Source organism: Pteropus medius, unplaced genomic scaffold (assembly GCF_902729225.1).
Source record: "Pteropus medius unplaced genomic scaffold, Ma_sr-lr_union100, whole genome shotgun sequence".
Classification (NCBI taxonomy): domain Eukaryota; kingdom Metazoa; phylum Chordata; class Mammalia; order Chiroptera; family Pteropodidae; genus Pteropus; species Pteropus medius.
Window position 1 is genome coordinate 10,787,327 of NW_024354499.1, and position 12,453 is coordinate 10,799,779.

The window sequence follows — 12,453 nt, forward strand, 5'->3', positions numbered from 1 at the left end:
TGCATGACAGAACAGAAATTAGAAACACTATTTTTCTAGCACAGCATCTCTTTTGATTTTGATTCAGAAGTTACAATATGGCCTATGATACATTGAGATGAAATTCTGAATTCTGGTCATTTACCTTAAACTTTTTTTCTAATTTGGTTTTTCCCATCTCAATCATCTTCTATTCAGAAAAAGTGTACTTACATAAAAGAGAAGCACAAAACATTTGTATTTTAAGGCAAAAACAAAACGTACTTGTGTTTACTTAATCTCTAAATGTCTGGACAAGGGAAGAAAACAGATTTTCGTGGAATTGAATATGGACATATGTGTAATCATCCTGGAATGTATTGATTTTCATAAATTTTAATTTTTATTTCAGAGAAAAGCAAGTTTAGAGACCAAATCATACTAACTGCATATTGAAAACAATTTTTTTTTTATTGTTTGGACTCTACAACTCGTATGCTTCTGAATATTTTTAACCTATAATGTTGCTAACATTGTATTTTCTAAATCAGAAATTATTTCTCTTTTCTTAATAGACTGGAAGGAAGGAAAAAGGAGATCCTCTAAACATTGCAATTGATAAGATGACCAAGAAAACAAGAGATCTAAGGAGACAGGTACTGTTGTTTTTTTTCTGTCATTTTTATTCTAAGTACATGGTACTTTGCAGTGGTTTCCAAGAATGTCCTTTTTCAAACTGCCTTCTTAGAGCAAGTTCAAATAGGTATTTTTTATAACACGTACATATACACAGAAACATTTCATCAACAAGGTAGAATCTGCTGAGCAGACAGACGTGACTATTATAAGAGGCGTGTTGATGAAAACTACCTCTGAGCAGGGAGCCTGTCCACTCCCCAGACCCATCTTCCCAGGTAGGGACCTGATGAATTCACTACCTTCAATGTCTGGTTTTCAGTTTTTCAGACCCTGGTGTACAAAGAACTGGTCTCTGATTTCTGCTTCTTCTTTAAACTTGGAGGCATTCAATGAATAAACAAGAATGGTAATGGTTAATGAAAAATAGAACTCTGAGTCTGATGGAATAATTAAGGTTTTTGACCTAAAGTATTCCCTTGTGGACATAAATCTAGGGGAAAGTTTGCTTATCAGACGGTTGTTTGGGAAGCAGGGAACCAAAGCAAGCAATGTTAGTTGAATGATTTAAATGGCTAATGACTTCATTAGTCTGACAGATCCATTTTTAGGGAGAGGAGAGGGATAGGAATCTCTGGTTAGGGCTTTTTTTTTTTTTTTTCATCTTGAAAGTGCTATATAAACACTGGTAAATATTGTCCTCGTAACCCTTATACATTTCCATGGTGGGCTCCACTTTCTTTGGTAGTGTTTTTTTCTCTAGAAGAAATAATACCATCCATTGTTACCATAAAATCCCTTCTTGATCTCTGCCTGAGAGGCATCCTGTCTCTTACTGGTAGCTTTTGTATGTATCCATCCCATTTATTAAATGTTGATTGTGTTGGTCAGCTAGAACCAACCACTGCTGTAAAACAACACCTGCTGTATTTTCTGCAGCTAGAAAAGCTGGGCTGGTGTGGCCGCATCTAGCACTTGCTCCTGCACCATGTCAAGATCAGACAAGATGAGCAAGGTGCCTGGGCAAAAATGGCCAAGGAGCATCTTAGAAATGGTTTAAATGGGAGGAAGGCATCACTTCTGATTACAGCTGGGGAGCTTCAGGGCTCTTTTTAGGATATCACACACTTGAGCTGATGTTCTCTAGATCTCACAATTAGTTCTGGGTAATGGAGACTCTAGTTTGACTGCCCAGATAATAAGCCCTTTGGGAGAAGTGTTTCCTTTTTATTTTACCTTGAAATAAAGGAGAATAAAACACTGTCCTCTTTTCTTATCTGTAAAAGTAGGGAGCAAGACTAGATTGGTAAGCTCTCTTTGAGCTGTATAAAATTGAATGAGTCCAAAGGAAATCCTCATTTATTTATAATGCCAGGAGTCTTAATGCCTTATACTCCCAGATTTTAAAAGCAGTGGGAGGATATCAAATATCTTTTCTAGAGCTTGCCTTTGGCAAGATTGTCAACCAAGCAAAATTCATGAACTGAGTCTTTTCACCTCCCAAGCTCTTTGTTTTAGTAGGGATCACTCTTTTGCATTCAGAAGCCAGCACCCTCAGTCCTCGACACTCATAGACCTATCATAGCGATTTTTTGTCTTTTAGGAAGGAATGGGTAAAGCAGTTTTTACTCTGGTGTTAACAATTAACAGAAAAAAAAAAGTTGACTTTTTTCAGCTGAGGACTGGTGAAATCCAAAGGTAGAACTTATGGCAGAATTTTAAGTGCTTTGGTGACAAGCTCATTGGAGAGCTTCTTTTAGAATGGCAGTGGAAAGAGTATGTCATCCCCTGAAATCATTCCATGCAAATTATAATTTATATATAATATATATATATAATTTATATATATTTAAAATGCATGGAATATACATGCACACACACACATACATTTTTTTTCCTGCTCACCTTTCCCAAAGATTGAGATGAATAAGGGTAAAAAAGAGAATCATTTTATGATATTAAGATCCAATAATTATGGCATAATTTTACACCACATTACCAAATTTGGTTCAAATATCCTTTTCTTCCCCAATCTGCCTTTCTAAAACAAGGATGGTTTCCATCTGTCAGTTCCATCCCTATCCATATGTTGGGATATTTTTGCCTTTCTTCCCATCTCTTCTCTTTCTCCATGTACACCTGTAGTGGTACAAAAGCTTCTCTGATCTAATCATGCAGAGGCTACCTAGCACTTCTGCAGATTGAATATACAAGGACTCTGATTAGCTTGGTTCAGATGGATCTTCAGCTTAGATTTGGGTAGTTAATTAATTGGAGTGGCTGGCTAATAGCAACCATGTACTATGACCTTACTGGTTCAAAGGAATGTTTCCCTGTTGCTGAAACATCTTCTGGTCTTTCAATCACAAGTAAGCCCTTGTTAGAAGAGATTCTAAATGAGAACCCTCAGTTATCTATATCCACTTTCCTGTACACATTTATTCCTTTATATAATATTTAGAGCAATCAAATCACTTAAAGGAAAAAAAGCAGAAATCAAAGAAAAAAATCTCTGGTGACTTTCATAAGTCCCCACTCTTTCAGTCTCCTTTTCCTCACAGGCCTAAGGTTGGACAAAGTCCTCTAGAAGGTGACCCTGGAGCATTGCAAAGTTCTAGTCACTAAATTAAAAGGAAATAAAGTCAATCATAATCGTTATCTTGAACATCCCTAATGGGAAAAAAAATGAATTTAAACTTGTCAACACTTGAAAAAAGTCAAGAGTAATTGAATAAAAAAGATTTCTGTTTAAATAGAATTTTCAAGTAAGTAAAACCCCTTTCTTTAAGCAGTATATCTCAAGGCCCTGGGGGGTCATAAATTGTGAAAAATGTCTCAGGAACCCAAATGTGTTATTTAAAACTGATTGGCATGGATCCATCTTGCCAATTAAACCTGTGAGAGTGGTCAATGATAGAACAGAATCTTCTTAGGAGTATTTTGGTTGAAATTAAAAATGGATTTGGGGGAATGTAATTGCCAGCTTTAAGCATTATGTTTTAATTTTACAGCAATGGGCACAGTATGCCCTGTGTATCAGCTATTGTCACATTCTGGAATCAACCATTACATAAATGCTTTTGGCTAACTCGCCACCTGGTGATCTGGTAACCCACATGATCTATTCACCCCTTAGAGAGGACGCAATTGATTTCTGCCAGCTATTCCTCAATGTCCTCCTTCTATGTGCCACTTGTGAACTATTCTAGGCATGGTCTCTTAGTTTTCCCTAAGCTGACAGAGATGCTGGTTTATCTTAATAATTTTTTGTCCTTTTATTAGTTTTTTTTATCCAAGTTGATCAGCAAATCAGAACCCAAATATACTCCTATGAAAAGCTAATAAATGACAAATGTAACATGTTAGAGTGTTGTTAAACTTAGTAGTAACTCTCTTGTTCCCAAAATCAATCAAGGGCCTAATTCTTATCCCTTCACCCTTAGTAGCCATTACAATAATTCCAGTGGTAAGATTTAGTAAGTGTCAACTGGACAAACGTATCAATTTTGCTATTACAATCAAAATATTTTAAACAGACAACAAAAACTGTGTATACAATGCTTTTGCATTGGGATGAGAATATTAACAGAATGGATTATATAACAAAAGATTAAAAACAAACAAAATGTGTCACTGGTTGGTATGTTTAAAGTGAAGACCCTACCTCCAGATAGGACTACAGAAAAATCTTCCAAGATTTATAAGAAATAATTATGGCTGAAGAGTTTCCTCAGCTGTTTCCTTTGTGAGCCAGTTCCTTTCATAAGAACTATAGCTAGCCATGGGCAGTCATCAGCAAGAGCTTGTAAAATCACTGCCCACAAAATGTAAACTAAATTATAGCCAACATGTATTGAGTCCTTTCAATGTGCCAGGCACTGTTCTAAGTTCTCTCCAGGAATGGAACACAATCTTTGCTCCAGCTCTGTGAGATAGAAAAGATTGTCACCATGCCCATTATACAGACAAGGACATGAAACGAGGTAATGCACCCATGTCCACATAGAGTGTGGATGTGTGGAGGTTCCAAGCCAGGCAGCCTAGCTATAGGGGCTTTGCTCATAACCCTTCCCTATCCTGCCTCTCCATAAAACTGGCATATGTAGTCGGGTTACCCATATACTAGTCTACTGCGGAAGATGCAGTTGAAGAAGAAGGAGGGGTTGCATATATGGGCAGAGGTGCTTTGTGGTTTTCAGTAACACCTTTACTACTCTAGGTTTTGGGATGGGTGACATGTACACATTGCAGACAGAAAAAATAATCTGTAGTGAATGTCAAAAATATTGTTCTTGTTTGTGACATAATATCATATTTTGGGTCTCCAGCTATTAAGGTTCATTGGGTCCTCCTTTTAAAAAGTGCTATACTGTTTATGTAGCTAGCTTCTCAAAGTGTGAATTATAGACTTTCCATAACATTGACAGAAAAAAAGGGAATTTTGAGGCATTCAGTTATTTTTCCCACATCTGCTTGGGGTGGGGCCAATTATTTTTAGATTCATTGTAAGAAAACATTTTTAATCATTTATTTCTGGACTTAAATTTGCTTTTCCTCATAAGGACATGAAGCTAGCTATATGGCTACAATTTAAAAATACATATAAAACTAAAATATTGATTTCTTCCAAATGTTAAGGTTTGTATTCTTCACACTAAAAACCTATCTTAGAGCTAATAATCCCTGGAGTTTGGTCCCCAGGTCAGATTGCCATGCTGCCATGGAAGTATGGTTACTGAAAAGTCATCACACAGCAATTGCAATTTGAAATACAGAACATAAGCAACTCAGAGACAGCTGAAAACAAATGGCATCAGAGACACCAAAGATCAGAATCAAAAAGGCCGGGAGGAGAAGGGCACTGTGAAAGGCAATCCTTCAGATGTTCTCCTGCCACAGATTACATATTCAAGCTTCCTCTAACTTAGGAAAATCCTGATAGATACGATAGCCTTGAATGTATGACTACTGCATACTAATTTATCTCTTGGAAAACACTCATTAGGCCAAATTCGAGGTACCTAATTTCATCAGATGGAAATAGTTCATAAAACTTCCTTTATGAGAAAGCTCTTCCCTCATGAAAACACTATCATATCACAAATTCCTAAGCATGAGTGTTCATGTCTTGGTGTGGTTTAATTTATTCCTATAAGCGAGCAAATGGTTGATCGATAACACATAAACACAAGCTTGTGGAGGGCACCAGACTTGACCTCTCTCTCACTAGCAAGTCTAGGTCATGGAAAGAGCCCAGTAGCTTGATCAATATTGATTAATTAAATAATATATTATATGGAGTAGAGGGATCTATAACATATGTATGAATAAGAAAACACTCAATTAAGTGGAAACTTCAGCTACTGATTTGTTCTCTTCTGCTAATTTCTCCAGGCCCAATAAATCAAAGAAAAATAGAAAGGGGAAAGATAAATAGCAATGATGAGTTGCAAAACACATTCAAGAGAATGTCTGCATTTGGTTCAATCTCTGACACCTTCTGTTCTACACCATTAAGAACCTTGAACCTGACACTGAACAATCCACTATAGGATTATAAAATAAAAAGATCTATCGTATTTTTCAAAATGAAATTCTTAAGCAAGAAAATTTGGAATATTTTTAATGATGATGATTTAAACAACAAGGACTTTTTTTTTTTTTTTTAAATATGTCCTTTCAACTTATCAAAACATTCATTTTAATAGAGCCATCCTGGTTAAATGGGGTTGGCCCATATTGATTGTTGGAGGTTATGTTTAGTCTGGGACTTCTTATCCATAACTGTCACTGGAAGGGAGATAATTTTAAAGTGTGTCGTGTAAGAGTTTGTCACTATGACCTGACTTAGGGTGTTTCTAGAGCTGATGATTACAGCTAATTGCCTTGATTCTAACTGAATATACTCTGAATTATTGCAGCCAGCTTGTGGCCTAATATATCTATTCCATTTGACCCCTCCTTGCTGAAGTTACCTTTTATTACCTGAAAATATATCTGGCATCAGTTTTCCCAGGGGAAATTTCCATCAGGACAGTTGATATTTCTTTATCTTCTCATTTCCTGAGGAGACTGGATAAATCTGAAATTTATAAAGTGAGTCATCTTCTTGTAGGCTCTGCCTCTCCTGCTGTTACTGCCAGCCCTGATGGAAGCCTATTTGTGCTAGGATCTCTTTCTTCTGTACCTTCCTGACTTCTGTGGATGTCACTGATGATGGCTGAGGGCATTCAACATTGCTCTTAGCTTGAGTAGGAAATTGCGTAAAAGGTAATATTGGTTATAATATCTATCTATTTACTTTATATGCCTTTTGACCAATCTTTATCTTCCTTCTTGGGTGAATTAATTCCAGGATAACTTAAAGCCAAACCCTCACCCTACTTTCACCCTACAAAACTCTGTGCTTTCCATCATGATCAGCCTTTCAAGAGGCTTACAGGTCTGTGCAACTCCTCCCATTATCATTCTTTAAGTCCCCGTCAGTCATTCAGTCTACCTCCTAAATACATATCAAGTCCATTCCTTCTTCTCCACTCCCATTCGCACTGCTTAATTGTTATTAACAAAATGATGGTCACAGCCTTATAACCAGTCCTCCTGACCCCAGCCTCCCTGCCTTCGCTCACTGTAGCTCCAGCAGTCTATTAAGCCATTGTTCACACATACTTGTGCTTTTGCATTTGCTGTTGCTTCTGCCTGGAATGTCCTATCTCCTTCTCTTTCTTTTTCCTTTCAGAAAAATGTACAGTATTTCCTACAAGGCTTAGCTTAAATATCACCTTATCACAACTCCATCCAATTCCTGTAAATCGGGTTCATCCAGTAGGTTCCTAGAGCATTTAAAATAGCTTTATTATGATATTTTTTGCAGTGGACTTAAATTGTTTATGTGTTTTTTGCTATGCCCATGTTTGTTATTCTTTGTTTCTTTAGGGCATATCCTAGTGACCAAATAAAGTAAACTTGTACCACAGTTGTTGAAAGAATGAAGAATACCCTGTTTACAGCCATCCCACCTAGAAATATTCTAATCATCAAATTCCTGCCATTCTGAACTCTCATGTCCCTAGTTCTATTGTTTTAAGAACTAGATTTATTAACTTTGTCTATTTATACTGTGATAATAATGGCTATTTCCATTTTAAGAAAGAACTTCTATGCCTTAACCCCGAAGCTTCCTGTTGCTGGGATGGCTTTAGAAAAATCAGCTTAAGAACCTGCTGAGAAGCAGATTATGCTCTTTCCTGGGAGATTCTGATTCCACGTACAGATGGTAGCACCTTCAACTCTGTATCGTAACAAGCTTCCAGATAATTTGTGATGTTCTAGTACATTTGAATTCCACTGCCTTTGTTTCTGATAGTGGGAACTTTCAGACCTCATTGCAATTCACTGAGCGATGTATATGAGAATCTGTAAAGCCCTCCAACTACTCTCCAGTCCATTTGGCCTCTACTAGACCTCACCACTTCACAGATACAATACCTGTTTCAAGGGAGGGAGAATCACGCTTGAGCCTCCTTTCCTCTATAGGCCAAGATTAGAAATGCCCAGTCTGATTGCTCACTGTGCCACGTGGAAAGGCTTGGCGAGATCTGTGCTTTCTGGAGCAGGTCCAAGAAGAGAGTGAGAGGGGAGTGAGGCGAATGAGACACTGGCCTTGGACACGATGTTTTAGGGAACACCAAACAACTCAGTAATCAAGATAAATATTTTTATGCAGTATTTTAGAAAATTAAAATTAATGCGAAAAATCCACAACGAGCAAATTATCAACATTATAAATAAAGAAGAAATTTGTAACAGAGCAGTGCTGAGTCATATTGAACCCTGAAACAAAAGAAAAAAAAAGCAATATGGATCTGTCTTTATTTACAGTGTTGCAATTCTGCCTATTATGGGTAAATCTTTCCTTACTCTTGGCTCTGCTCCAGAGCTTCTGTCTATTAAAGTGTTTACTGCACCTGCTGTATGAGAAAGTTCCCCACAAAAGTCTCAGTGTCAGGTTGTTTTCTTTCCCCCACCTACATTACCTGCGAAAGGGCTGACTTTTAAATTTTATGAGATGACACTTTGGACTCCAGATTTGAAGACTGGTTTGAATTGTGGTGTCTTTTAGGTTGTCTTGCTCGAAATGCATTTCTTCTTGATGTTTATCACAGTGACATGGGCTTTTAATGGCACTCTGAAGTGCTTCAGAGAAAATGGAGAGCATTTTAATACAACTGATTTACTTTTCAGGTCTATGGTAATTTCCTTACTGCCTAATTATAAGGCTTGGTTTAATTTACTCCACACATAATGTTTACTGATGCACATATGGTGCCACATTTCAGCAAACTACCCAGAACAGGTATTTTTATCAGTCTGGAGCATGGAAAATTTTCTTCATATACAGAAAAAAAAAGGATAAGAAATTTAATTATCTCAACAAAGAATGTCCCCCAATGAGAGAGAAAAATCACACCTATCTTTAACTTCAGGAAGAAGGATACAATCCCTTTAAATGCTTATTTTAAAAGCTAAATGATGATTATATGGTTCCGTGTGTATAAAGAGTTTCAGTTCCCCTAAAAATCAGGTGGGGAGAGGGGTAGAAGTTGGGGAAAGGAGAGTTAGGAAAGAGAAGCAATAATATCTTCTGGGCTTATTTCTCAACTATCTTTGAAAAAGGAGGTATAGATTCGGTAGCCATGGATTCATACACTCTTAGAGTTGGAAGGGACCTCTAAGGTCTTTTCTCAAAGCAAAGAGTCTTTGTTCAGCATCTTTAAAACCCCCTTCATTTTAGAGGTGAGAGCTTGTCCCTTTACCCAGCAGCTGGTACCATTACTGGGCAATTTTAGTAGTTAGAAAATTGAGTTAAAATCAACAATTTTGTAATTATCAATCACTGATGTTGGATTTATGCCGCCAAACTAATGTTTTGTTTTGTTTTGTTTTGTTTTGTTTTGTTTTGTTTTGTTTTGTTTTGTTTTGTTTTGTATTGTTTTGCCTGCTTTGCCTAAGTTTAAGTCCCATATAAAACTTCGGTAAAGAACTTGGTGCAAAGACTTACAAATAGTGGTTTGCATATGCATTCATGGCTTCACAATCGATTGGCTTGCCTTTCCATATCTCCAAGTGCTAAGAGTGGTTTGGCTTAGTACTGAGCAGCTGATGCCCCCTTGTCATTGAGACAGCAAAATAACTCTCTGGATCATCTGATCCATTACTCCCATTTGTACTGTAGTATGTATGACGGTCCGAAAAGCCAAGCTGCCTACTAAACACATTTGTTTAGTGGCCATTCGTTACTTAACACTTTATCTTCAGTTCTGCAGATGGGGTCTGACTATGGAAAACATTTTATTTTAACAGACTAGGGTTTTGAAGTTCTGAGAGTAGATTAAATTTCTTACTAATACAGAGTTCAAAGTTCGAGAACCCAAGTGGGCTGACTCTGATGCCTGTCCTTTTAATGACTATACTTGTTAAAGTTGATACACTTTGGTTGTAGTTTATAGCTTTTATTAAAATTTCTTTAATGGGAAGACTGTAAGGTAAATGTAAATGAATAATGAGTCTTGAGATTCTCAATAGTCCTCAAAATAATAGGCTTCTTATTTAATATACTCATCATATTTTTCTTCCTTAACTATTCATATCTGAGTCCAACCCCATGCAAGACACTGGACCATTAATAAGATTTTGATAATTATTTTTCTAGTTAGTCATAGGGGAAAAAATAAAGGACTTTCATTTTAGCTGGGGAGGTGGGGATAGCTGATGAAATGCAGATCAAGGGACTAGCAGACCTGCTTGGTATAGTCAGTGAGCAACAGTTAAATGTGTGTGCCCCAGCATTGCATGATTAAAGAACAATCATTTGTCCTGAGGACTTTGGTGACAAGAGGGGATTTTCCATGTGATCCAACTTGTCAGATGTTTGTCAGATGTTTGGGTGCTTGTCAGATGTTTGGGTGATTACTCAGTCCCAGCCCCCTCTTCTCTCATTCCACAGTTTCTTAGGTTTCACCAATACATCAATCCTGTTAACTGTTAATGGCAAGATTTCTATATTTTTATTTGATTCCTTTAATTTTCGTGAAATTAAGCTGCCTTAAATAGCTACATTCTAAGTGACAACTATGTAACAGGGTGACTGAAAACCTGGAAAGCACCTTCAATCTAGGCTAATGGGGCAATTGAACTTGGGAGAGGGAGGGCACAGAGCATCAGGGGCAGGAGGAGGTCAACACTACTGAACCACACCAGACCAATTTCCCTCAGCCCCTCCTTTGAAATCTGTAGGCTTAGATAGATCAATGTGGCCCTGAGACTGTATCTATAGATGCCATAATAACTATTTGAAATGAGATCACTTGTGACTATCTACCAGTCCTTATGTCTGTATATTAGCACAGCAACCAGCTTGCCTATTGTGCATTGAGCCCTTTCTCTGCGTGTTTAGCCGGTCTATGGAAGTATCCTCAATACTGTCACCAAGTTAGGAGGAAGTATGAGAATTTAGAGTCCAGTCCAGGTCAAAGTACCTGTATCCAGCAGGCCTGGCGCCCCAACCAGATACCCTTCTAATCCACAGAATTTTTAGGAAAAGCCAACAACTTCTGCTCTTACATCTAACCTTTCCTCTTCATTCCTAGCCTCAAAGCTGCTGTTAGAAAAAGAATTGCTTAGGGAGCACTGGAATAATCTGCTTTCTAGCAGAGCATGAGGCAAAAAGAGAACAAAAGTCAACTTGCTCAAGTAATACCAGTCAAACTGGCCACTTGGGTCTCTTTGAGGCCATCTCTAGCCTCCTCAGTCTTCTTAAGCAGGTAACTTTTGGTGATAAGTAAGCAGTGGGAAAGTGGAGCATGGAAGAGCCAGGGACATGCAGTGGCATTGCAACAGTGATATGGACAGAGCAAAAGAGCTGCAAGGCTGTAAGTCAATAAAGAACCATCTAGAACAGGTGCCTACAAACTACTACCTGTGGCCCAAATCTGACCCTCTGACCATTTTTGTAAATAAAGTTGTATTCTCAGCTTTTGTGCCACAATGGCAGAGCTGAGTAGTTGTAGCAGACACCAATTGGCCACAAAGACTAAAATTTATACTACTTGACCCTTTACAGGAAAAGCAGGCCGACCCATGCTCTAGAAATAAGTTTGCTTGAGATAAAGCAAATGTGGTGTGAGAGACCAGATTCCCTAAAGAAACTGCAGGACCTTACATCTGACTCTGTCTCCTGTCTTCCCCTTGAATAGTGATAGCACCAGTCATTTTACTGAATTTCCACAAACTTGGAAATGTGGAGTAATCATTAGGTTTCTGTCTGAAATAAAGCCCCTCTAGGGAAAAATTCAGCAGCTGTTGGAAATGCAACGCTGTGCAATAGTTAAAGACAGGAAATGAAGAAGTACAGCATATGGTGGCAGACGCTAGAAAGAGAAGTTAGCTCAGAGGTAAACAGTTATCCATAATTGGAGTAAAGCAGGGGAGCATGGTGAATGGTTTTCCATTTTAGAAAATGTGAGGGGCTCTTTAATGACCACAGATGGTCAGATGCTTCAAGGTTCATTTATGTGACATCTGTACCAGCCATTAAGAGCCATCATCCCTCTTTCCTTACTCAATAGCATCCTATACCCCCGTTTCCCATTCTGCTCAGGTGAAGTGAAGTGTCATTCATGTAATACCTGGAGTGGGAACTGGTGAGTTTTGGCTGAGGCCCTCCCAGGGGCTTTCGTATTTACAATGGGGACTCTTCTGAGACCCCCAGGACTTGTGCTGTAATGTGGAATGGCAGGAAATATGGGAATATGGGGACAGATGACTCTACCTGGTACAAATCCTACCACCCTGTGGCAG

General features: G+C 38.0%; 1 protein-coding gene across 2 annotated transcripts in view; it reads left to right on the forward strand.

Annotated features, from left to right (window-relative positions):
• The window catches only part of CTNNA2 (catenin alpha 2), a 990,025-nt gene that overhangs the window by 749,863 nt on the left and 227,709 nt on the right, over positions 1–12,453 (forward strand). For both annotated transcript variants that reach the window (XM_039852490.1, XM_039852491.1), the window contains exon 8: positions 534–614. In XM_039852490.1, the coding sequence (XP_039708424.1) occupies positions 534–614 (81 nt within the window). The remainder of the gene's footprint in view (positions 1–533; positions 615–12,453) is intronic.